Source organism: Stegostoma tigrinum, chromosome 12 (assembly GCF_030684315.1).
Source record: "Stegostoma tigrinum isolate sSteTig4 chromosome 12, sSteTig4.hap1, whole genome shotgun sequence".
NCBI lineage: Eukaryota > Metazoa > Chordata > Chondrichthyes > Orectolobiformes > Stegostomatidae > Stegostoma > Stegostoma tigrinum.
In genome coordinates, this window is record NC_081365.1 from 60484234 (window position 1) to 60511450 (window position 27217).

The 27217-nt window shown below is 40.8% G+C and overlaps 1 protein-coding gene across 6 annotated transcripts in view; it reads left to right on the forward strand.

The window, feature by feature from the left end:
- Positions 1-27217, forward strand: part of LOC125457084 (glutamate receptor ionotropic, kainate 1) — a 294872-nt gene that overhangs the window by 147033 nt on the left and 120622 nt on the right. For all 6 annotated transcript variants that reach the window (XM_059650355.1, XM_059650359.1, XM_048540798.2 and 3 more), the window contains 2 exons: positions 24126-24293; positions 24416-24673. In XM_059650355.1, the coding sequence (XP_059506338.1) occupies positions 24126-24293; positions 24416-24673 (426 nt within the window). The remainder of the gene's footprint in view (positions 1-24125; positions 24294-24415; positions 24674-27217) is intronic.

Below are 27217 nucleotides of genomic sequence, written 5' to 3' on the forward strand. Positions count from 1 at the left end.
TAAGGTCTACAAAGTCACAGTTGACTAGAGACAGCAAGAACTGCCGAAACTGGAGTCCGAGACGACACGGTGTGGAGCTGGAGGAACACAGCAGGCCAGGCAGCATCAGAGGAGCAGGAAAGTTGACGTTTCAGGTCGGGACCCTTCTTCAGAGGGGTCATATCTCTCTTTATAAGAATTTCCCCAAACATATCAGCCGCAGAACTTCAATATACAATCTATGAATCTCACAAAACAAGTTTTACTGTGTGACTAGTGTTTTCAGTAAATGTTAGCGTTGGATTGTTTTTGTAGAGTTATTACAATGGATCATAATCTTAAGCATTTATAAACATTTCTTCACTTTTTAATTCCAATATGTGGTGTTTTTAAAAGCCAACTACAGGAGAAAAAAAATGCATTTAAATTCAGTGACTGGCAAAATCCTATACGAAGTCAATGGAATATCACATATATAAATTGTCAGGGAAACTTCAAACACGGAGAGACAAGAGGAGATAATGATGGGGCTGACTATCTCTCCCCACTTGCAAGAAAACAACCTCTTGCAAACATGGAGAGAGGGGGAAGCGGACTGAAGATGGATAGAGAAGATAGGTGGAGTCTCCTCTATCCATCTTCAGTCTGCCTCCCCCCTTCTCCCTATTTATTTCAGAATCCTCTCCCCATCCCCCTCTCTGAAGAAGGGTCTAAGTCCAAAATGTCAGCTTTTGTGCTCCTGAGATGCTGCTTGGCCTGCTGTGTTCATCCGGCTTCACACTTTGTTATCTTGGATTCTCCAGCATCTGCAGCTCTCATTATCTCTTGCAAACATGTCTGATTTTACCCTCCAAGCTCAGGGGGTTAAAAAGTCAGTTACAACTCTACTGAAGTGGAACTGTGGGACTGAATGCTTTCAAACATTAACTGTGCTGAGAAGGTCACATTTGAAGAACTATCTCCGAGTCATTCTGTGTTGCATGTAAAGACTGTTTCCAATGCTGAGTGCTGCAAATCAGTTCAGACAATACTGGGATTTCAGAACTACAGGTTCTCAACCAGTCGTCAATATTAACGCTTGTGAAACCAACTGATCACCTATCAACATCACTGCAACTGGGAACGTCCACTGAAATATTTGCAGCGCTCAACTATCTGCTCTTTACAAACAATTCAGAGACCAATTTGTAATTTTGTATTTTTTAAAAGAATTCTATCTTTAATTTGCCTTTTATTTCTGATCTTTATGGATTTGTGTGGCATTAATATTTATTCTATTGTGCAGTAATTAATAAAGTTAGTCATTTTGTTAATTCACGAAAGCCTGGGAAATTGGCTCCTATTTAAAGCTGTTTTTTAAATTGTTCTTTTCAGTCTAGGAGAAAGACATCCGCAAGGGAAAGGATCATATTATATTAAACTGGTTGGAAATGAACAAGGGACTTGTTAACAAAAGATGGGAGCAAATTTATGCCATCTCACCTGGGAGATTATAGGTTTGGGGTATCTCATCTGGAACAAACTAAGGAATCTTGACTGGTGTTTCCTTGTAACACAACAAATATCTTACTTTGAAGCATTAACCATTCCATGTAGCCTGAAAGGCCAGACTTAATTTTTTTTTGAAAACTATTCTTGTTGACTCTGCAAATATCCATCCCCTAATGTTTTCAGTTGTCATTACAACTTGGCTGCAAGCTGTATTCAATTTTCTTTAGATTCTGCTTATTTCTTCATAAATGTCTTTGGTTGAATACTTTCCACTCTTTGTAGATTCTGTAGCTTATAAAGACATTATATTTCTGCTGGAACAGTTCCATTGCCAATGGAGCAAAACCAAAACATTCTTCATTAATTATAAATTACTTTGGTGCCCATCCTATTTCTGTCAGTTCTGGTATGCTGACTCAAGGTAATGTTTTTCATTTGTTAGCTTTCCTGATGATGCTAAAATATTCGAATCTCCACTTTACTGTCAATCATGAAACCATATTTCATTCTGTCTTTAGTAATCCAATGTTTAATGTCACATCACAGATGGCTGGAGGTGTTTTTGGGAGGTTTGTTTTTTTATTAAAGGATAATGTTTTCCCTGCATGATTGATGAGAAAGGTCTAGTGCTTTTCATTAAATAATGGAGCCACAGTAATAAATTACAGGACTTTCATTCCATTTCTGATCGAGGCTTCCATCTATTGACATATATTTGCTGGATGTTCGACAGTCCATTTAACTTATTTCACGTATGATAGTCATTCATGTGAGTGTAGAATTGGATACACAAATAGTGTCTTGAATATACAAAGTGTTTTTAAAAAGAAACTATTGCGAGAGAGACAGCTGTTTTAGAGAACAAAAACCTTGTGTTGTTAACTTACAACAGGTCTACTTTGAATTGCTTTTGGGCCTTAACAACCGTCATTCCACCAGCACTCCACCTTCGCACTCAACCCCTCGTCCCTATCAAACCCTTTGCACTCAATGTATTTGCTTGCCCAGCCAGTTATGTATTTCATAACGTTAATAGCTTAGTATTGAAGGTATTATTCTTTGTTATATTTGGCTTAAATTAGAAAGAAATGTTTTCAGTCAGTCTTGGAATCACATTCTCAATTTTAAGCACTCAAATTAAACCTCTTTCATAAAACAGATCCTTATCTGCCAACATTTCATGTTCAGTAGGAAGCTTTATGTGAGAAGGCAGTCTACCACTCCAGTGGTAGTTTGGGAATTTTAATTCGAATTGCAATGGGAATTCCTGATGTTTGTCATGCTTTCACTAGAAAACATGATTCTTGAATAACCTTCCCTCCAAAACATTCCTTTCTCTCTGTCAGATGCATGGCTTCCAATTAGAAAATACAGAAGCTTCTCTTTTTCTTTCAATTCAAAGTTTTTCATTTTTAACTAAATCTTAGCTAAACATAGCAGTGATCTTATCAATGTCAGCTCCTTTTAGCTCTAAATGGTGGACAATCTCTTTATGCACCTCACCCTTTTAAAAGGTCCTTCCTTTATTCCTACCATCAATTTATCTGCTAACTGTGTGTAGTTTTAATCAAAGATGTCATACAATCCATTGTTTTCTACTCCCTGAAGTCTGAGCACATTCAGGGTCATTTTAACAGCCCAGTTTGTGCAATATACCTCTCATCAACACTGTTATAACTAGTACCTCCACAAATGTCTTTAAAGAAAGATTCGGTAGATGAAGGGTCTAGGCCCGAAACGTCAGCTTTTGTGCTCCTGAGATGCTGCTTCACCTGCTGTGTTCATCCAGCTCCACACTTTGTTGTCTTGGATTCTCCAGCATCTGCAGTTCCCATTATCTCTCTTCGGCACATCCCTCTTACATTCAATGAATGCCTAACCTGCCAAGAGCTCTCAACTTGTTATGAGCCTAGCTGACAGTGATACTGATTGTCAGATTCCAGTGTAAATCCTGGCTTAGGTGTAAATCCTGGTGGTTAGTCACTGAATATATTCATTCGAGCCTGCCGATGTCCGGTAAGAAAATAACACAACTTTATTACAGAAAAGAACAAAAGAAAAAGCTATAATTCAGGAAGTTCTTAGCATAAACAGCAAAACAAAGTTTCAACCTGTTTCTAAGCAATATTCTTTGGAGAATCTCTATAAAATGTTATTCCTTTCTTAACATTATGTTTTTATCTACGTGATTCTTTCCAGCTCTGATGGCCTAAACCTAATTGTGACAGCTTGAGACTTTTACACAAACTCTCACACCTCTGAGACTTCACAAACTAAAAATTTCTGCTAGCATGAAACTATTCTGTATTGAAACCTACTAGTGAAAGCTAATCTATTTTCTCTGAATGTCATAAATCAATTTTGTGAACACTTCATCAATTAATATCACAAATATTCTGCTAAGTACTTAACATACATGCCATCTGGGAATTATGTTTTCAGATCACTGTTCAAAATGACTTTCTTATGTCTCACAGTTACCTTCACAGAACCGAAACCATAAATCCAGCTGCCTATGTTAAAATTACACCTTTAACACAACAATTAAATATTCACTTGTCCAATCCATCAACATCAAGTGATACCCCTCTTTGGCCTATTTGTCTCCTCTCCACCTATCTTCTCCTCTATCCATCTTCTATCTGCCTCCCCCTTACTCCCTATTTGTCTCAGAACTCCCTTCCCCTCCCCCATTTCTGAAGAAGGATCTAGGCCCGAAATGTTAGCCTTCCTGCTCCTCTGTTGCTTGGCCTGTTGCCTTCAGCCAGCTCTACACCTTGTTATGTCAGATTCTCCAGCATCTGTAGTTCCTACTATCTCCCCCGTCAACATCAGTACCTGTCTTGCAGGTTCTTTTGTCTGGCCGAATGCTCCTAGGCAGTGGTCTGGCAAAGACTACATCATGGCTGTTGGAATGCATCAATTTTCATTGATGGGAAACTGCAGAAGGCTATGCAGGATAAACTAGAAAAGCTAACGTCCTTGAGGGCCTAACTTTGGGATCTTGTTGGCAACAGATTGACTAAGAGTCAGTAGCAGCAATGCATGCAGAGTAACAGCAATTGGACCACAAATGTTGTTGCCCTGAGGGAGGGCTACATCTTTGTGCTTGAGGGTATCATTGTCAATCCCAACGTGTGGTACCTCAGCAATCCCATTCATCCTATATCAAACACATTGCTGAGCTGCCCTGAGGGCCTGCATGTCCCTTCAAACATGAGTTCTGCAGGATTGTATGAAGTGATCTGAGTCTGCAAGATAACAAGAATGCATCTCAGAGCTTCCACTGATACACAGAGATGTCCTCTGAGAGTTTTTCTATGCTGGCATATGTTGGATGTCACTGCAGTACTATGGTGTTAGGTGTCTTCTGTCTGTATGACACTGCAAGCTGGTCCAGTCATCCTCCCGATGTTCCATCACTGCTGGAACTGCAAGTGTTGCTGTCGTGGAGTTGTAACTCGTTCCATAGTGGTAAGGATAGGCTCTAGCTCTGCACAATACCCTGTGCCACACTGGAACTGGATTCCTCATTTCTGGTGAGGGCTGTTCCTTCTCCTCTTTTTGAGTGCACTGCAACTGAACAGTTGACAGTTTTTAGGATATCTGAAAGCATTAAAAAAAGGATTAGAATGAGGTCCATGGTCGCATCTTCCACAGCTTCCACTGTATGCTGTAATTCAGGAACAAAAGTGAGGAAGAGTTTAAGAGGAACATAAGACAGAATCTTACTGCGGTTCTCAATAACCTGAGAATGCTCAATGCCATGAATTTCATTGTGGCTGGCTGTATAGCTCTCTGAGGAAATGATGGGCATGACAGTTTGGTTGTCTGTTATTTGAGTACAGAGAAGATTTTAACACATGCTTTGATCGTTAAATCTCTTGTGACACAGTTGCCAGGCCCTCAGAGGCAAGACACCAGGAATCAGTTCAGACTCCAGTCTTTTAGTCCATTTCCCTTCACAAGGGGTGGGTTGTAACAAAAGAAGTTCAGCAAGGTGCAGAAACAGTTCATATTGCAAGCAGCTAGAAGACGTTATGTTATAATTGACTGGCTAGCACAAATAGGGTTAAGAGATACCAGCAAAATGTAACAAGTACTAATGTGGAAAAAAAGACAGTAGATTCCCAGTTGCATGTAGCTACAACTGGTCAGAGTAATGAATGTCTGTGCGACTGGCCATTGAGCACTCATTTAGTAAATGAACAGTGCATGAAGGGTCTCAACTGGACGCTGTCAAGGCAGATCAGTTGATCATGTGATCAATGTTCATGTAGCATAAAGCCTTTGTTTGGAATTGAATTAGGAACATTATGTTCAGTTTGACTATATCATTTTCTCCCTGGTGTATGCCTGAATGCAACTGGTGAATAAAGGAACTTGATCACTGCAGGGACAAGAGAGAGGAAAGGCTTCTTACTTTAGGTGTCTTTTAGAATTCAAGCTGGGATATAGGCTAGCCTCATGGACGATCTACATCTACCCTATCTAATCCCTTTAAAAGACCGTTATCAAGTCACCCTCCAAACTTGTCTTTCCTGCAGAATAAAGTTTTTTCAAATTAATGTTACCGCTCATCTGACAGCCTTTTAAATCTGGATATTTTCTCTAGAGTTTCTATATTTTTTAAAGTAGACCTAACCACTGCATACTAGTTGTGCACAGTTTAACCAGACGTACTGAATTCTGTTCAGTACCAAGTAATCTTCTAGCTCTTGAGAATGTATTAGTGAGTAAGACTGAAGCATCAATCTTTTAACGTTGAACCAGGAGGTTTCTTCTAGCGGCTTCTGCAAACAACTATCAGAGCGCGGGGCACTTATCAGCTGATGGGCAGTGTCTTCTGTATTGAATTTTTGCTTTGGCTGTCATTGAGCTGTTATCTAATCCACCGATTCAAAGAGTACTCAGAATTAAATGGGGGGGGGGTGGTGGGATGGTGATAGGTGAGTGCAGGTAGACAGCGGTGGGGATTGGTCAGTGAGATGGGAGGTGGGGATAGGTGGGAGAGAAGGGAGGTTGTGTCAGGTCAAAGAGGCGGGGATGAGAGGGAGGGTTGGTCATGGGTTGAGTCCAAGGGTGGGGAGACTTTAAAACTGGTGAATTCCATGTCTAGCCATTGGGCTGCAGGCTCCCAAGGCAGAATATGAGGTGCTGCTTCTTCAGTTTGCGGGTGGTGTCATTGTGACGCTGGACGAGGTCCAGGATGAACATGTCACCCAGGGAGTTGGAGGAGGAAGTTAAAATGGTGGGGGGAACTGGAAAGTGTTGTTGTTTATCATGTACAGAGAGCAGATGCTCTACGAACTAGTCTCTGAGTCTCTACTTGGTCTCACTGGTGTAGAGGAGCAGATACATTAGATCAAGTTGACGGAAGTACAGGTGAACCCCTGTCTGATCTGAAATGTTTGTTTTGTGCCTTGAATGAAGGGTGGGAAGGTGTAGGGGCAGGTGCAGCCCTTCCTGTGGTTGCGGAGGAAGGTGCTGGGTGTGGTAGGGTAAGGGGAGGCAAAGTGTGGAGCGGATACGAGTTGTGGAAAGAGCAGTCCTTACGAAAGAAAGATAGGGTTGGGAAGGAAAATATATTTTTGGTTGTGGGGTCAGACTGTAGGTGGCAGAAGTGGCGGGAAATGATACGATATGGAGGTTGGTGGGCTGATACGTGAGAACAAGTGGGATTCTGTCTTTATTTTTGTTGGGGGGAGGGAATGCAAGGGGTGCAATTGAGGCCATTTTTGATCACCACAGGGGGAAATATTACGGTCCTTGAAATAGGAGGACATCAAGGATGTGAAGGGGTGGATAAGGGAAACGCAGTAGTGGTACAGTGCACTGACCTTTACAATGCTGAGGCAAGGTGTCACCTCTCTGACACCTCCTCCTACCACCCCCGCAATCATGACCACACCCCTGACTGCCAAACCATTCACAACATCACCTCAGGTGACGTCCCAACCACAGCCTCTAGCCTCCTAGTTCCCCAACCCCACACCGTCCGTTTCTATCGCCTTCCCAAAATCCACAAACCTGACTGCCCTGGCTGACCCATTGTCTCTGCCTGCTCCTGCCCCACTGAACTCGGCTCCACGTACTATAACTCTGTTTTATCCTCTCCCGGTCCAGGAACTACTCACCTACATCTGGGACACCACCCACGCCCTCCACCTCCTCCAAAACTTCCAATTCTCTTGCCCCCAACACCTTATCTTCACTATGGATATCTAATCCTTGTACATTTGTATCCCCCACACAGATGGTCTAAAAGCCCTCCGCTGCTTCCTCTCCCGCTGGCCCAACCAGTCCCCTTCCACTGAAACCCCGAATCCGCTTAAGTGAACTCATCCTTACCCTGAACAACTTCTCTTAACTCCTCCCACTTTCTACAGACTAAGTGGGTGGCCATGAGCACCCGCCTGGGCCCAAGCTATGCCTGACACTTTATAGGATACATGGAATAGTCCCTCTTCCACTGTTACATCGGCAACATGCCCCACCTCTTCCTCCGTGACATTGATGACTGTATCTGCGCTGCCTCGTGCTCTCAGTTCATCAATTCTTCCAATGCCTTTCACCCCCAACCTCAAATTCACCAGGACCATCTCCAATACCTCCATGTCCTTCCTGGATCTCTCCATCTCCATCTCTGGTAACTGCCTCGACACCAACATCTATTTCAAGCCCACTGACTCGCACAGCTACCTAGACTACACCTCCTCTCATCCACCTTCCTGCAAGAATGCAATCCCCTACCCCCAATTCCTCTAATGTGTCTGCTCCCAAGATGAATCATTCCACTCCTGGACATCCCAAATGTCCTCCTATTTAAAGGACCATAATTCCCTCAATCATATCTCTCACATCTCCTGGTACTTCTGCCCTCACATCCCCTACTACCCCAACAAAAATAAAGACAGAATCCCCCTTGTCCTCACATCTCACACCACCAATCTCCATATCCAATGTCTCATTCTCCGTCATTTCCGCCATCTACAATTCAACCCCACAACCAAAGAGATATTTCCCTCCCCACCCCTAGCTGCCTTTTGGAATGACTGCACTCTTTGTGACTCCCTTGTCTGCTCCACACTTCCCACTAACCCCACCAACCACAGGACCCTTCCCTAGAATCACAGACAGTGCTATATATGCCCCTACACTTGTCCCCTCCTCACCTCATTCAAGGCAAAAAATACAAATATTTCATATCAGACAGGGGTTCACCCGCACATGCGTCAACTCGGTCTAATGTATCCACTGTTCCCGATGGGCCCTCCTGTATGGCGGTGAGACCAAGCATAAACTCAGAGACTGTTTCGTGGAGCATTTGCACTCTGTATGGGACAAATGTCAACACCTTCCGATCTCCCACTATTTTAACTCTCCCTCCTCCTCCTACTCCCTGGGTGACGCGCCCATCCTGGGCCTCCTCCAGTGTCATATAATGACACCACCCACAAGCTGGAGGAACAACATTTCATATTCCACCTTTGGAGCCCAAAGCCTGATGGCGTAAACCTGGAATTCATCGGTTTTAAAGTCTCACCACCCCCAGCCTCATCCTATGACCAACCCTCCCTCTCATCCCCACATTCTTGACCTGACATCACCTGACCATCTTCTCTCCCACCTATCCATCCCACTGACCAATCCCCACCACTCCCTATCTTTATTCACCTGTCACCGTCCTACCTACCTATGCCACCCCCACCACACCTCTATTTATTTCTAGGCTCTCTTACCCCTCCCCACTTCTGAAGAAGAGTCCTGACCTAAAATGTCAACTTTCCTGCTCCTGTGAAGCTGCCTGGCCTGCTGTGTTCCTCCAGCTCCACACTGTGTTAACTTTGACACCAGCGTCTGCAGTTCTTGCTTTCCCTATTCAAAGAGTATGGTTTCTTCTGGTTCTTGGCCAGAAGCAAAACTTCCACATTGTATAGTTTTATGAGGGTGGAGAAACTTGAGAAGCTGTTTTCCTCAGTGCAGAGAAGATTGACCAGTAACTTACTGAAAGCTTTGAAAGTTACGAATGTGATGGATTTAGATAGGGGGGAACAATTTCCAGGGACAGAAGGCCATTGAGAGAACACTTGTTAAAGTTAATTCACAAAGGAATTTGGGGGGAGGGGCTAATAAGAAAAGGAGTGTTGACATGGGCTGAAATGTGCTCCTTAGAGTTGTAATAGGATGAGACGTGCTCTTTGAAAGAAAGGTGGGAATAAATTCAATGGCCATTTTCAAAAGGAAAGTGGGCATTTACTTGGAGGAGGGAAAAATACAGAGCACTGACCACGTGTTGTGCAGTGTGGTTAATTGAAAAGAGCTGGTGAGTCAGATGGCCTCCTCTGTCATTCTCTGAAAATGAAAAGCAGTCAAAAATACAAAGTGCCTTTGTTAATATTTGCTTGTGAATATTTGACCTATTGTTTAGTTTCTTATTCACTGGCACATTTTCTGAGTTTCCAGCATTATATATTTTAAAATCAGAGTTCCACTATAGTTTTTAAAATTGAAGTTTTCTTTTAACCACTGTTGTCATGTACCACTGTTGCTTAGTCACTGAAGTCATTCCAGTTACAGCTCAGGTGTGTCTTCAATACTTCATTCTAAAACCAGTCCAGCAAGTGCACTTGTATTTAATAGGTATAAAATATTGTAGTATATAAATCAAATGCCTCAATCTGGAAATCAATCAAAAAACAAAGTATTTGTGTAAGTGACAGTTGAAAAACAATCTATGCATTACGATGCATGTTGGAACACTCTTGAGACATAATCTGGTGTTCTTTAATTCATGATCTTTCTTTCCTTTCTGTTTGGAAGTAAACCTCATAACTTTGCTTCTGTAAAGGATTTCAATGACAACCAGTTTCCTTTATGTCATGAACAGCATCTCCTGAGAAGGTTGAGTACATTTTTAGTCTTATAACTACTGCAATGGGAAGTATTTTAACCATGATTTTTCACTAATATCCATATGCACCATAACTAAATTACCTGTAACAGCTTTGTTTGTAACTCAATTCAGAAAATGTACATCTGTGTGATCATGACACATGAAAGGTTTTGGGAAATGCAGTAAAGTTCTGTTGCATTAAATCATATTTCTTTCCTCTCAAAGGAATACATATCCAGTCTATTGTAAAACATAAAACTGCTAACTCACAAGCAGTGAGTTACATCAGAATAACGTAACGACAAAAATGATGAGAGTAGGGAGTGGGTAACTAAGCTTTGCAGACAGAATTGTTACAGGTGCTTGCATTGTGGGTGTGTCCAATGACATTTCTAAAGGGTCATCTGGAGAGTAAGTCAGGGGAAATCATGATTGAATAAAAGGGAAATGGGAGATGAATTGAGCAGATATTTTCCTATTGCCTTTTCTGTAGAAGAAGCATATAACATCACAGAAATAATTGTGAATCAGAACGTCAAAGAGAATGATGAACTTTAAAAAAAAATTCATAAGCAGCAGGTACTGGCAAAGTTATTAGAACTAAAATCTATCAAGACCTGGCCCTGATGGACTTCATCCTAAAATGTAAAAAGAAGTGGCTGATAGTAGAAGCATTGGCTTTAATTTTCCAAAACTCCTCAGATTTTGGCAGGATCCCAGCAGCTTAAAGTGCCAAAATTAAATCCTCTAGTCAAGAAAGGAGACAAAGCAGAAACGACAGGCCAGTTAGCCTGCCATCAGTCAGAAGAAATGTTATTGAGGTTATGGCAGAGCAGATGGAAAAAATTAATGTAATCTATCAGAGTCAACATGGTTTAGTGAAAGATACGTCCTATTTGATATGATGATGTTCTTTGACTTAATAAACAAGCAGCATTGATAAAGGGGAACCAATGGTTGTGTGTTATCTTGATTTACAGAAGGCATTTGACAAAGTGCTCCGCATAAAGGTTACAACAAAATAAGATTAAATTTTATGTGGGATAACATATTAGCAGTGTAGAGAATTGATTGGCTAATAGGAAGCAGATGGTGGGGCAGAAATGGGTCAATTTTGAGTGGCCAGAATGTGACAAGTGAAGTATAATAGGGATCAGTGCTGGGGCCTCAGTTATTTGTACCTTGTATCAATGACTTGGATGAAAGGACCAAATATACGGTGGCTAAATTTGCTGATGATACAAAGATAGATAGGAAAATAAGTTGTGAAGAGATGTTAAGAGTCTGCAAAGGATTGAGACAGTGGGCAAACATTTGACAGATGGAATACATGTGGGAAGTTATAAATTTGTTCACTGGTCGGGAGGATAATGAGCAGCATATTATTAAACAGTGAGAAATTTCAGCAATCTGCAACACGAAGGAATTGTCCTGAATTGCACAAGTTAGTATATAAAATAAGTAAAAGATAAATAGAATCTTGTTCTTTAAGAGAAAGGAATGAATATTGCCATATTGAATCCCCTGGGCAGTAAGCTTCCAAGGTAAAATATCAAGTGTCTTTCCTTCAGTTTACATTTAGCCTCACTCAGATAGCGGAGAGGCCAAGGATGGAAATGTCACTGGAAAATGGGAGGGGCGGTTAAAGTGGCAACTGGAAGGTCGGGGTGGTTGGTGTATGAAGAGCAAGGGTAATTTGCAAACTGGTCCCCGAGTCTGTGTTTGGTCTCCTCGATATAAAGGAGACCATTTCGGGAGCAACAGATACAATAGATGAAGTAAGATGAAGTGTAGGCGAATTTCTGCCAGATTTGGAAGGATTGTTTGGGGCCTCAGATGTAGGGGTAGGGGCACATGTGGCACCTCTTGTGGCTACAGGGAAAGGTACCGGTTGTGGTGGAGGGGTTGATGGGGAGTGTGGAGCTGATGAGGGGGTCATGGAGTGAATGGTCCCTGTCAAACTGGACAGGGGTGGGGAGGGAACTGTTCTTGGTGGTGGGGTCTGACTGTAGGTGGCAGAAATGTCAGAGGCTGATGCATTGTATTCAGAGGTTGGTGGGGTGATATGTGAGGACTAAGGGGGCTCTATCCTTATTGTTGTTGGGGGGGTGGTGGAAGAAGATTTGAGGGCAGAAACAAAGGAAATTGGAGAGATGAAGTTGAGGGCAACCTTAATTGTGGAGGGAAATCTATGTTCTCTAAAGTAGGAGGATACCTACGAATACAGTGGAACACCTCATCCTGCAGTGGAGGCAGAGGAATTGAGAGTATGGGATTGAAATTTTGCAGGAGTGTGGGTGAGAGGAGATGTAGTCCAGGTAATTATCAAACTCACTGTCTCCCACAATTACCTTGACTTCACCAGCTTCAAAATTTCTGCACCCCCAAACTGTCCATCAAATGACTCATTCATCTGCTCCACCCTTCCCACTGACCAACCACAATAACCCCCCACCTGTATCCAGCTATCTCCAGCTTGCCTACCCTCTCCCAGGCCCACACCCCTCCCTCGACTTATCTCTGGGCTCCCCTCCCCCCTCCTCACTCCTAACAAAGAGTTTCAGCCTGAAAGGTTGAGTTTCCTTCTCCTCAAATGCTGTCTGACTGGCTGCACTTTTCCAGCTTCACGTGTATTGACCATGAATCCATGCCGATTGTCAGAAAAACCCATCTGCTTTGCCAGCTCTTTTTAGAGAAGACAACTGCCATCCTTACCTGGTCTGTTCCACATAAGTTTCCAGACCTACAGCAATGTGGGTGACTCTTAACTGCTCTCTAGGCAATTAGGGTGGGCAATACACACTGCCTAGCCAGCGACGCCCCCCGCCACCCCCCCCCAGCCCACCCATGACTGAATTAAGAAAAATTCCCCTTCAGCAAAGCAAATATCTCTTTCCAGAATGAAATCATGAAAATGCACAGTAATTTGAGCAAAGGCCTTTGTGAGGTACATTAGAATGAAATAGGAAGAAAAATCTTGTTGTTTTGCTGCCTTCCCATTAACCTTTTCAATTTTAATGCCAACAAGCCACTAGAATTCCAGAAACATTGGGATTTTAATAAAATCATTTTTCACATTATTATTCTTCAGTGACACATTGAGAACTATTCGTCTACTGCTTAACCCATTCATGTTCTCTGCGCATGTGTCTTTTGTTTTCTTCTCATACCAACATTGGCAGTCTCTTGAATCTTCTGGTTACCAATCACTGGTGGCTTGGGCAGTTCTCCCTTGCCTATACGTCTTTCTGCTCTCTTAAAATAACAAACTTTAATGGTTTAAACAGCCCCTGGTGGAGCTCTGTAATAGAAACAAAATCAAATGCTTAATGGAAATTTTGAGTTCAAGCAGAAGCTTATTCAATTAAAATACATTGTCTGAGGTGATGGTGCACTCCAGCCCCTGCAGTGTCCACTGGCCTATAAAGGATTTTGTTGTGTCAGTGGACACCGAATCCTCCTTTCTATAGTGAGTCTACTGTAAAAATGTAATAAGAGACCCTCATCTTGCATAACCAGATATAGCTTTTTGGATATTAATAGGTACAGTTAACATCAATTTGTTAGGCCTAATTACAATTATTAATATGTGTCGCATCTGTTTCCACTGGAATTTGTGCAATACTAGCCAAAAATACTATGTAACATCATCAGAATGGGTAGATCTCAGTAGAGCTCCTCATTTAATTCTTTTAGAGCCATGCTGTTATATTACAGCTCTATGTCATTGTCATGTGCTGTAGTTTTTATCACCAACTATCTGGCAATTGCTTAAAGCAATTATCAACTAATCGGGCTATTAAAATGAAAACTAATCTTTTGCTGAGCACTGACCACATTGTATGTTTGAAATTTTGAAAAAGCCATTTTAGAAAATGTTTCGGTGACAGAGGCATGCAACGCTGATCCTATTCTAATAAGTTGACTCACAGATAAAGTAGCCAGTATTATCTGGCCAGAAGGGTTGCTCTCTCAGTTTAACCCAAGGGCCACCACAGTCCTTTATGGTAACCTCAGACATTGCGGGAATTGAACCCAGAATGTTAGTGTAACTTTGCTTTGCAGGCGAGCCATCCAGTAAAATCTGCTAACTGACCCTCTGAATGGTGATTCACAGGAACTGATGAGTCACATTTTTCTTTGTTGCAAACATGCAGAAACATGAGATTTACCATTTCCTTTAATGCAAATTAACATTTGGACCAGGAAAAGAAAATTTTCAGCGTATTCCTGGTTGCAAACAATTGTGAAACTTAGTTTCTGAAAATTTAAGGAAAGATGTTCTTAACCTTGAAAGGGTTCAGAAAAGATTTAGCAGAGTGTTGCAAGGGTTGGGGGGGTTTTAACTATAAGGAGAGGTTGGATAGATTGGTCTTTTTCCTCAGATCACTGGAGGCTGAGGACTGACCTTATAAAAGTTTATAAAATCTTGAGGGAAATGGATTGGGTGAATAACCAAGGTCTTTTTCCCAGGATAGCGGAGTCTAAAACGAGGGGATATAAGTTCAAGGTGAGCAGGAATAAGTTCAGAAAAGGAGAAGAACGCAAAGGGTATTTGGAATGAGCTGCCAGAGGAAGTGATGCAGGTAGGTACAGTTACAACATTTAAAAGGCATCTGGATTGGTACATGAATAGGAAGGGTTTAGAGGGATTTGGGCCAAATGCTGGCAGATGAGACTAGATCAGTTTAGGACATCTGATTAGCATGGATGAGTGAGACTGAAGGGTCTGTTTCTGTGCTGTATATTTCTATGACTCTGTGATACTGACAAAGTTGGACCTAGAAGATAGAAAAACCAACACATTTCAGAACTTATAGCATTAGCATTTTATTGCAAAAGTATTATGGTTTGAAGAGAAGATCTGAGACAAAATATTATCAGGCCTTCATAAGTAAGTTAACCGAACTATCACTTCTTGTTTCAATAAAAAAAATGCTTGAATGATTCATCACGGATTCAAATTTCTAAAAATAGTTGACATGTAAATTAATTTTGGTTTTGAATGCTGAAAAACTGACTTTCCAATCTCGTCTGTCACTTATTCAGTCATTCAAGAGCTGCAGTAGCATACTGGTTATATTACCAGGCTAAAGACAAAATCAAAGCCACGTTGATGCTAGAAATCTAAAATATAAACAAAATGATGGAACTGGCCTGCTGAATATTTCTAATAGACATGACGGAGCTAGCAATTGATCATGTCAGATGAGTGACAATGGTAGTAAAACATAAAATGATGTGGTGGCAGAGTCATGTGAGACCTAGACATGCTTGCAGCAGCCATTCCTGTTCACTTCACTACTTATCTGCTATGCTGCCTGGTGCTCAGTAATCTGATAGATGTGTCCATTGGTTGACCACCTCCTTGGTCATCTTGTTGGTTGTGCAGTGATTGTGTTTGGATAGCAGTTTGTTGTTTTCCTGCTTTCACTTCTTAACCTGATCAGACTCGACTCTAAAGCCCATGGCATTCAAGCCGAGGAAAGGATGAATGAGAATTTTGTTAGCAGGGAAAATTTTAGACAAATCGAAGTCGGGAAGTTAAGGAGCTGATATTCTGAGATCATTTGGTATGCCAGGGTACAGTGAAAGGAAAGAGCTATATCTAGTCCAATACAGTGAGGTGTTTCATTCTTGGAAAACTTCCAGAAGCAATGTGATAGAGCCGTCTGGTTCTAGATGGTAGTAGGCATGAAACAGGAGCATATCGTGAGATGGATCAAGTTGTTACCTCAGCCCACATCTACTGATGGATTCCTTTTTTTGCTTTACTCTTTAAAGTTACTTTTTCAACAAAGAGCCAGCAGTTTGTGAAAAATTGTTTTTTTTAATGTAAAGTTTGAATAATTCGTGTTACAAGAAGTTAACTTGTTGCTGTAGCTGAAGCAGGGTTCAGGAAAGAAAGCAAATCAACATTAGTGCCTTGGAGTGGGACTGTACATAGCCTTCAAACTACAATTCTATACCAGTCTCCTTGCTGTTGGCATTTCACCTTCTGAAAAAGGAAATGTCTTTCACAATACCACCTTGAAGTGTAACTGATGTTATGACCAGGTAACAAAAGGTGAACTGACTTCCCTCTTGACCACCTTCTTTTGTCAGTCACAACAAAGGTTTAATTTCTTTTCAGCACACAGCAAACTTCTTTCCTGCTAACCCTGAAAAAAATAATCAAGACGTGACTTCAAGCATATGGATTCTGTGAAATCACATGAGCCCATATACATGTAAGTACAAAGCTACAAGGGAGTAATGGGCAGTTCAGGAGGTGGGAAAAGGATTATATGATTTAGAATCTGTGTATGTATTTGACAGATAAGGTTTTAAAGTTTTTGAGAAGATTTGTAGCTTGGGTGGTGGATGAGGTTGTAGATATGTTCACCGAGCCGGTGTGTTTTGTTGCAAATGTCTCATTGCCCTGCTCAGTAACATCATCAGTGCACCTCCGGTGAAACACTGGTGTTCTGTCCCACTTGTTATTTATATGCCTCAGTTTGCTGGGGTGGTTTGTATTTTTCTCATTGGTTTGTACACAGGGTCTAATTCCATGTGTTTGTTGATGGAGTTCCAGTAGGAATATCAAATCTCCAGGAATTCCCTGGCGTGTCTTTGTTTGGCTTGTGCGATTATGAATGTGTTGTCCCAGTCAAATTCATGTCCTTTGTTGTCTATGTGTAGTCAGACAAGTGAAAATTGGTCGAGTCTTTTGGTGGCTCATTGGAATTCATGTATCGTATTGTCAATTTTCTTTCAGCTTGCCTATGTAGTGATTCTCACAGCCCTTGTATGGCATTTTTTATATTACCCCAGTTTTGCTGGTTTTGGGTATGGGATCTTTTACGTTCATCAGTAGCTGTCGTAGGGTGTTTGTCAGTTTGCGGGCTCCTCTGATACCTAGGGCTCCAAGTACTCTTGTGGACATCTCTGAAATATCCTTGATGTAAGCGAGGGTGATTAGTGAATCTGGTCCTGTTGTGGTCTGTCTCAGAGGTAATAGCGGATCATGCCTTTCGGGTATCCGTTTCTTTTGAATACTCCCCCGTGTAGTTATTCCTGTTCTGCTTTGTGTAGTTCCAGGTTGCTGTAACGTGTTGTGACTTGTTCAAATAGTGTCCTGAAGCAGCTCCTTTGTGGGCATTGTAGTGGTTGCTAGTGTAATTGAGTATCTGGTCCGCAAGTGTGGTCTTTCTATATACGTTAGTCTGGAGATCCCTGTAGTTTTTGCATTCTACCATTATGTCCAGGAAGGGGAGCTGGTTATTGTTCTCCTCCTCTTTTGGGAACTTTATCCCAGTAAGGATGTTGTTTATGGGTTAGTGGGTTTCTTCTAATTATGGGAGTTAAATAATCACAAAGGTGTCACCTACATTTTGGACCCAAAGTTTTGGTTGTGTAGTGGGGAGCGCTGTGTGTTCCAACCTTTGCATTACTGCTTCTGCAATCAGTCCTGATATTGGGGGTCCCATTGGTGTTCTGCTGATTTTATTTGTATATGATGGTGTTGAAGGTGAAGTGGTTTGTGAGGCACAGATCATATTAGTTTCATAGCGGCGTCCTTATTGATGTTGTCGGTGCCCTGGGTTTCCTGCCTCCTTGATTCATCCAGCATTGAGGCAGTTTCTGTTTTTGGCTTGGTCAATGTTTATGGATATAAATAGTGCTGTTATGTCAAAGGATATCATCATCTTGTTCTCACCTACCCTGGTGACCTTGATATTGTTGATGAATTCTTGTGGTGGGTAGTTTTGTCCGCTAAGTATTTAAATTTCTGTCAAAGTTCTTTGGCAAGTCTGTAGATGGTGTGCCTTGTGGTGAGACAATGGGTCTGAGGGTGACCCCCTGTTTGCGTACCTGGGGGAGTCCATAGAATCGGGGTATGTTGGATCCCTCTGGCTTCATTTTTTTTGGTAGCCTGTCTTGCTGATATCTCCTGAGTTGTGTAATTTCTTCAAGGTTGTTGTAATCTGGTTTCCTAGCTGTGGTGTCGGGTCTATCACCATCTGGTAATAGGTGTCGGTATCTGCCAGTAGTACATTAGCTTTCTCAATGTATTGCATTCTGTTGAGGATTGCTGTTATGTGTCCTTTGTCCACTGGTAAGATTACAATATTCTTGTTTTTCTTGAATCCTTCCAGGGCTTTCCTCTCTTCTGTGATGAATATATGCCACTTTTCATTTTTTGCTCAGTGTTGGGACTATTGCCTGTCTGATGGTCTCTTCCATGAGCCCGTTGTTCTTTAGTGTTGATTCCAGCGCATTGCTTTACCCTGATTTTAACCATGAGTTTTAATTGTGATTGTTTAGTTAGGGTCCTAGACCATCAGCAAATATTGCTGTGATCTTTTATTTTTTTGATTTCCTGATGTGAGTTTTGAGTCATTGCTGTTAATGGGTGCTTTTCCTCTTGAGATACAGAAAAGGAATTTTTTCTCCAACCTGTGTTCACTTCTGCCTTTTAATATCCATTTTCTTTGCCCTGCCAAAAGGAGAGCTTCTAGAAATAGCAAATAAAAACCTGAAAGAACTGCAGATGCTGTAAGTCAGGAACAAAAACTGAAGTTGTTGGAAAAGCTCAGCAGATCTGGCAGCATCTGTGAAGAAAAATCAGAATTAACATTTCGGGTCCGGTGACCTTTCCTCAAAACTGAGGAGTTCCTCGGTTCTGTGGAAGGGTCACTGGACCTGAAATGTTAACTCGGATTTTACTTTGCAGACGCTGCCAGACCTGCTGAACTTTTCCAGTAACTTCAGTTCTTGTTCTTGAAATGGCAGCCTGTTTGGGCTCAATAGACAAAATGAACAATGTGTCCAGGCTAGGTGATTGTCAACGATGTTTCCAACATGTGAAGTCGCTCATAAATCCAAATAGGAGCTGGGAGCTTTTTGACACATGCCATGCTTCTGGGGAAATTTTAATTTTGGTTCAGACTGGCTTTTGCTTAATCTGCATGGATTTCAGGAAACTTAGCCAAACCCCTGTAAGTCAGAATATCCCTCTGACCATCTTAAATCTGTTTATTTTCTCCTTTTTCAAATTACTTCAGTCAATGAAAGTATTATCTTGGCCTTTGGGATTCAAAGATGAATAGTTCATTTGGTGACATTGAAGCAGGTAGATGTTGACATACATGATTTTGTCTTGCAATGTAATGTTGAGGTTTAAATGCATTTTGAAATTGAATGTTTTGACCGTGACGTATAATAGATATTGTGCATATGCTCAGAGTTGGGTTAATCTAGGACAGGGATCCTGGCTTTTAAGATAGGAAGTTGTGCCTGATAAGCTTACGGCAGTTCTTTGAGCAATAATTGAGTATATTGATGTAGGAATTCTAGTTATTGTGGATGCTCAAATGGGTTTTATAAGATGCTATATTCAAGGCTTGACAAAACTAAAGGAAAATTGTCAGTCAGGTATTAACCTATAGATTGAAAACAGAAAGTGATGGGAATGGATTTTTTGGACTAGCTGAATATAAATAGCGATTTTCTGGGGCCAGTATTAAGATCAGTAGGGAAGTGAGGAAAGGCTGTGAAGTGTAAAAGCCATTAGCAAGCAGAAACAGATGAGGATGGCCAAAGAGTATCGTAAGAATTAAAATCACCCAAACTGATTTTAAGCTTAAAGAGAGATGAACCGCCAGACAGTCAGTCTGCAATGCTGTTGATTCTGAAAGAAAGAGAGAAATGGACACACTTGTACCTGGTGCATGTGCCTATTTATGATGTAACTTGAAATGTGGCAGTAGATCATTGATGTCATCAACACAGCGACCCAAAGAATATGACAGCAGGTTCAAAAGATAGTGTGACTTAAATAGAAACAGAAAGATGAAGATTGAATGCCACCACACAGGCGGAATAATATTTAAGAGGGGAAGTTGAAATTCAAAACAGATATGTGCTGGATTGACATGGAGCAATATTAACAGGAGCTTACTCAATTAGGATGATGTATTTGAGAAGAGCAGGGAAATAGAAATACTTTCCATGAGGGGCAACTGAACACATTATCAGAAAGAACTCGCAGTGGCCAGATCACAATGTCTCGATTACCACTGCTCCTTTGTTTAAGAGAGGAATTCAGTTGGTGAAAAGGCACTACGTGGTAGATTCCCGGATATGAAAAGACACATACCACATCAGAAACACATTTGGCCTGTGGGTACTGGACACTAGAAACATGACAGATCACACAGCAATAACTCAATTCAAATTCGGATCTTGAAAGATTCAGGGTAGGTTAATCATTTCAGAAAGGTAAATTTCAGAAGAAAAAGGAAATGTAGTGGATACATACTGAAGTCTAGGAAAATTGAACACTAAAATTATGAGATGACAATAACCTGCTGAAAAAATGGGATGTTAAAGAAAATATTGGAAAGTCTCAGCAGGACAGGCGGCTCTGAATATCTTCTCCAATAATTTGAACATGTCTTTAAGTGACCCTCCCCCCTCCGGACAAACCTCAGGGGATCCGCCTCCCCCTTGCTCCCTATTTATTTCAGAATCCTCTCCCCCTCCCCCTTTTCTGATGAAGGGTCTAGGCCTGAAACGTCAGCTTTTGTGCTCCTGAGATGCTGCTGGGCCTGCTGTGTTCATCCAGCTTCACACTTTATTATCTCAGATTCTCCAGCATCTACAGTTCCCATTATCTCTTTTTAAGTTTGAAAATCATTTCACCTAAACTTGGAAGTTTTAAATAACCCTTCTGGCCTGAGTCCAGTTGCCTCCATTCCTGCCACTTTATTTGGGAACTCCACGCTAACAGATATGGTTGTTTCTTTCCATTCAAGGGCTTTAGCCCTCCTACCTGCCAATTGACTTTCTGCAGGCTTTTCAACTAAGGAGGGAATTCCCTCACTGTCTCACTTGTTTGGGAATTTCTCTTGCCACACTCTCACCTTCGTATATTGTATCGTTCCCCTGTAGTTTCTGAACCCTTTTCAGCCATCTGCAACTTTATGAATTCTGGTTTTGGGGAGGTAGTGCCATCTGGCCTTTCAGGTCCTTTCTGAACAAATAATTGACTTCTAGCATGACTAAATTTCAGATTGTCCCTACTGACACCAGCCTTGCAACTAGTTCAGTCTTTAAATGTGTTTTCACTAATGGTACCTCAACACCTTCTCTGGTTGGTCTTTTAACTAATATGCTTGGATATGCTTTTCCCCTGTATGGGAAAATCTCAATTTCCCCTGCCAGCAGTCTTTGTAAGCAAATAGCATCCCTGTTCTCCAGAAGCATAGCGTGTTATTTCTCCTTTGCATGAAGTCCTGTAGTTTCCATACCTTCCTTTCGGTATTTGCACAGAGATTGACTATATGTGGCACAGTGGGTATGGGTTGTGCTGAAATGTCACCAATGGTTTTCTATGTATACCAACAATGCTCCCCTATGTGATATTCTTTGTCACCACTGAAGCAGACAGTATGGCCGTATTACTCTGCCACTTACATTCTTCTTTTTAAAAGTTGGCGATTGGCCTTTCCACTCTGTTTCCTCACTTCTTTCCACTACGATCCAGTTCTTTCCCTTCTGCCTTTTCTCCTTTCCCTGTTGGTATGGACCTATTTGATTCATACCTGCTCTGATTCAATGGTGACGGTTAGGTCAAATTTCTTGGCCATTACAGCAACTAGGCATTCTGAGGTAACTTTTGTTCTTCAGGCACATTTTAATATTGTAAGTGACAATTTTTGAACTCCTCTAATGCCACCAATTCTCTTATTCTCTTGTCAAACAAGCTTTATTTTTTGACATCATACCCATTAGTTGAACACAATTTTGTTTGATTCTTTCAAATCCCAGGATACATTTGTATAGGTTTCTTACGTGAGTTTCCTACCTGCTACAATAAGCTTCCAGCACAAGTTCATAAGTATTTCAGCCTACCTCCTTAATCTGTTTGTAAATAGCAATCATTTTAAGAGATAGGGTGGATAAGATCTCTTGGGCACTTTTTGTGAACTGACCCTCAATCATCAGTGTCCACACATTTTGAGATAAATGTGGTTTATCTCCTACTTTTTGAAAGCAGTGAAGATGCGTTCAACATCTCTATCTTGTAATTTCATAGACTCGTAAATCCCTACAACATGGAAGCAGGCCATTTGGCCCATCGAGTCCACATCAACTCTCCAATGAGCATCCCATCCAGACTCTTCCACCAAATCCCTGTAACTCCACATATCCCATATCTATCCCACCTAGCCTGTATATCCCTGAACTCTATGGGCAATTTAGCATGGCCAATCCACTTAACCTGCATTGGACTGTTAGAACAATTTGGGGGAATTTAATTCTTTGAGGCTTGTTCCAAGATCACAGTGTTTTTATGCTATTATTAGGCAGAATGTGAGTCTGCCTCACAGCTTCAAGTTGGCTGTCTTTTATCTCTCTATGAGCCTGCAGCTTCAGTTCTCGCTTGCCTGGTTAGAAATCCCTGTCACCTCCCCTTCCTGCCCACCCCTCCACTTTGTTTTTTCCCTCCTCATTCTTCCATTTCTTTCAGGGCCTGAAACTCTCGCCCCTTTTCAATATCTTAGAACTCTAGCTCCTTTTCTTAAACTTGCCAACCTAACTGTTCCCTTTCTTGCTGAGACTTTCCTTACTCCTGTTCATAGGCTCTAAATTCCAGGTCAATTGTTAGTTTCTTCCAGCTCAGTTTGGGCTAAAGTATCCCAATTTATGGTTCCAATTTGCTGTCTGACGTGGCGCAGGATGGAATTCAAAATGCTCCACCAGTGTTCTCATTACTTCCTTTCTTTTTGTCATAATGGAGATTCAATATCCTGTCTTCCTTTTAAAACAGCTTTTAAATGTCAGTTTTTTTTGTAAAGAGCTGTTTGTTATTATTTCAGTATTACTTGGTTGAAGATTTACTTTTTCAGGTTTACGGATTGAAAATTGATGTCAGAATTCAGCAGGTGTGATGACTTTAGTAGCTGAATAGGTGGAAGATGTTCCCAAAGGTGTTCTTTGCAGAGCAAGTTCTGGGACAGACTGTCATAGTGTCATACAGCATGGAAATAGACCCTTTAGTGCACGTCGATCATGATACCAAACTAAACTAGTCCTATCTGCTGTGTTTGGTCCCTATCTCTCCAAGCCATCTTTTATTGATGAACTGATCTAAATGTCTTTTAAACAATGTAACTGTAATTGCGTCCACCAATTTTTCCTTATATTTCAGTTTATAGCTGTATGAAATGAAGACTTTAGGAGCCTGGTTAAGTACAACAGCCCTTAGTTGGGTTTGTCTGTCTTTTCATTCTTCCTGTTGAGAACCCTCTCTCTACTGTATATCAGAGTTCTTCTTAGTGTTCTGTTTATAATGCTATCTTAGACTGTCTTTTATATATCCAGACTTTAGATGTTAACAGATTAGATACCTTAAGAATTATTGACACACAAAGCCAAATCAACCATTGTTAAATTCCCTGTGGGAGTGTGTTCAATCTACAGTTTTTCTCAGAAGCCTTGAATTCTCAGAACTTTAGAAGGACTTATTGTAGTTTTCAAGGGTCAAATGAATTCTGAATGCTTGCCTTTGTGGTTGTCGCTGATATGGCACATTGGCAATTAAGTATTTCTAAGTTAAAGTGTGTCAATGGTTTCCTGTGAGTCGTCATTTTAGGATCATTGCAAAATGTATAAGACTATAATTACACAGTTGTAACAAACTGAATGTCATTCATTTCCTTAAAAATACAAAAGCACAAGTTGAACAATGTTTGTTTGTTTTTTCTTTTAGGAGGTATATTTGAAACTACTGAAAATGAGCCTATTAGCATTGAAGAGATGGCCTTCAAATTTGCAATCACTAATATAAACAGAAATAGGACATTAATGCCTAATACCACCCTGACATATGATATACAAAGAATCAATCTTTATGACAGCTTTGAAGCTTCCAGGAGGGGTGAGTGCTTTTATTATTTCAAGTGTTTACCTTCTGAATCTACATCCTTGAAAAACCTTAATTTTCAACGAATATGTGTCAGATTTATAATAAAATTTAACTGTTTCATTAAAACCCACTAGCTTGCGATCAGCTTACACTTGGAGTAGCAGCTGTATTTGGGCCATCTCACAGTTCTTCTATAAGTGCAGTACAATCTATCTGTAATGCAATGGAAGTTCCACATGTTCAGACCCGTTGGAAACATCGAATTGTGGATCAGAAGGAATCATTCTACGTTAATCTCTATCCAGAATACACATCTATCAGTCGAGCCATCTTGGACCTGGTGCAGTACTACAAGTGGAAGACAATCACAGTAGTTTATGAAGATAGTACAGGTATGTAACTGAATGTGCAAACAATACTACATACCTAATTCATCTTTTCAATTTCTCAATAAAACCTTCACCAATAATCCAAATAACCAAACATTACTTCTGCTCACGTATACATAGCCTGTTATTGTATAAATATTTTAATGCTCCATACTGACTTGGTAATTCTGATTAATTTATCTGGCAGTTAGAATTTTGCTAATATCATTCAACAGCAGCAATATGCATATGTTTCATTCTGAGCTGACAATTGCCTGTGAGAAGTGTTGCATTATTGATATACATTTAATTTAATTAGAAAACTGTGTTGCCTGTAGCAAATCTTATTTAAATAGTAAATTGAAGCAGGCTTCACTAATAAGGACAATGAGTTTGTTGGAATAAATAATATCCTATGGAGTTCATATGCTTTCTCTTCCCTCAAACCATTATCTCTATTGAAACCTCTCAAGGGCAATTAGGCATGGGTAACAAATGCAAATCTTGGCAGTGTTGTTCACAACTCATAAGCAAACAGATGTTGTTCAGCTTCATATAATGCAGTTCAACTAGAGTTTAATTTTTTTTGCTATGATTTTCACACCAATGTAACTCTGGAGTGGCATCAATCCAAATAAAAATTCAAGTGTTGCCGACTTTTCAAATTTATAGGAATCTTCAGAAATTAAATGATATAATTGGTAGCCAGGATATAACTAACATTGTATATTCTCTGTAATTACTGAGGATGAATCTGTTTCCAGTGGAGAAAGAAAGGATGAGAATAATTATGAAGACACATGATCAAATATTCTGTAGTAAGCAATTATTCCTGAGCTGCTGTGCCTTTGCAACCACCTGTTAAGACATAAGACATAAAGTTAGATGAATATTCCAAAATTTAATTACATATCTTTGGTGATTCAATGTAGCTTGTTTTTCTCATTAGTAGATTAAATAAATGAGGTCTAGTATATAATTTATGAAACAAAAATGTATGTTTGCAGGTAGATTGGGCAAATGGTCTTTTTGCTCTGTGCATTCTTTGTTTATAGTGCCATGAAATATTACAGGTCATTCGGCCCATTAAGTTTGTTCTAATGTTTTTCCCAAATGGTCAATGATGTGACTTCATACTCAGTGACACTTCTTTTAACATTTCTCTTAAATTTAATAGTCTAATTTTCTTTTATTCAATGGCTGGCTTGTGCAGAGACTTCTGTATCATAACCATCTTCAATATGAAGATTCCTACTTTCTTGTTTAAATGTGCTCTAGATATCACCTTGTCTCATTTTCTTGAAGACCTAATTTTTTTCAATTATAATGGGTAAACAAAACCTCACAATTGTAATAACAGCAGGATTCAGATAAAACTATACCAGAATTTCTCCTTTCATTCTTATCCCTCCTCTGAATGAGTGTCCAGTCCTGTACATTATACTGTAACTCTAGTCTAACTAACCATCTTGGACTAATACATATGAACTCTTTAATTTTGTGTTATGGCCTCCATATAGATCAATAACATGTAAAAAGCATTTTGAATTTTCCGTGAATGACTGCAAGAATCATGACAATAAGATCTCAAATTTTAAGACATTCACACTAATAAAAAAACTAAGAAAAACATTGATTAAATGTTCTTTCTATTGGTATCTTTTACTCTATTGTAAAGGTTCCCCATGTGACCTTTAACACTGCCAAAAAACCTACGCTGTACGTTAAGCTCAGAATCAGTCCAAAATCTTCTCTTCCAATGGCCTGTTTCCTTTCTTTTCCCAGCTGGATAACTTTTCTAATCATAGTTGACTTTCACTGTGAGGGTTATAGGGAGATTTACTCCCTCGAGCCTATTAAGTCAATTTTCAAACTGTCTTTAAATCCTCTTGAACTCTATCTCTTCAAATTAAGCATGAGCTCTCACCTCATTCTGCATGGTGAAGAATAAAATCAGTATTTTGACTGCTTCAGATGTAGGACTGGCTGTCTCCATCTCTCACTGCTCTGATTAGATTAGATTCCCTTCAGTGTGGAAACATGCCCTTCAGCCCAACAAGTCCGCACCGTCTCTTGGACCATCCCACCCAGACCCGTCCCCTGAGAATCCTGAACACTACGGGCAATTTAGCATGGCCAATCCACCGAACCTGCATATCTTTGGGCTGTGGGAGGAAACCGGAGCACCTGGAGGAAACCCACTCAGACACGGGGAGAATGTGCAAACTCCTCACAGACAGTCGCCTGAGGCTGAAATTGAACCCGGGTCCCTGGTGCTGTGAGGCTGCAGTGCTAACCACTGAGCCACCGTGCTGCCCCAAAATGGTCGCCGTATTATAGGAAAGATGTGGAGGCTTTGGAGAGGGTGCCAAGGAGATTTACCAGGATGCTGCCTGGACTGGAGGGCTTGTCTTACGAGGAGAGGTTGACTGAGCTCGGACTTTTCTCACTGGAGAGAAGGAGGAAGAGAGGTGATCTGATCGAGGTGTACAAGGTAATGAGAGGCATGGATAGAGTCAATAGTCAGAGACTTTTCCCCAGGGCAGGATTGACTGCCACGAGGGGTCA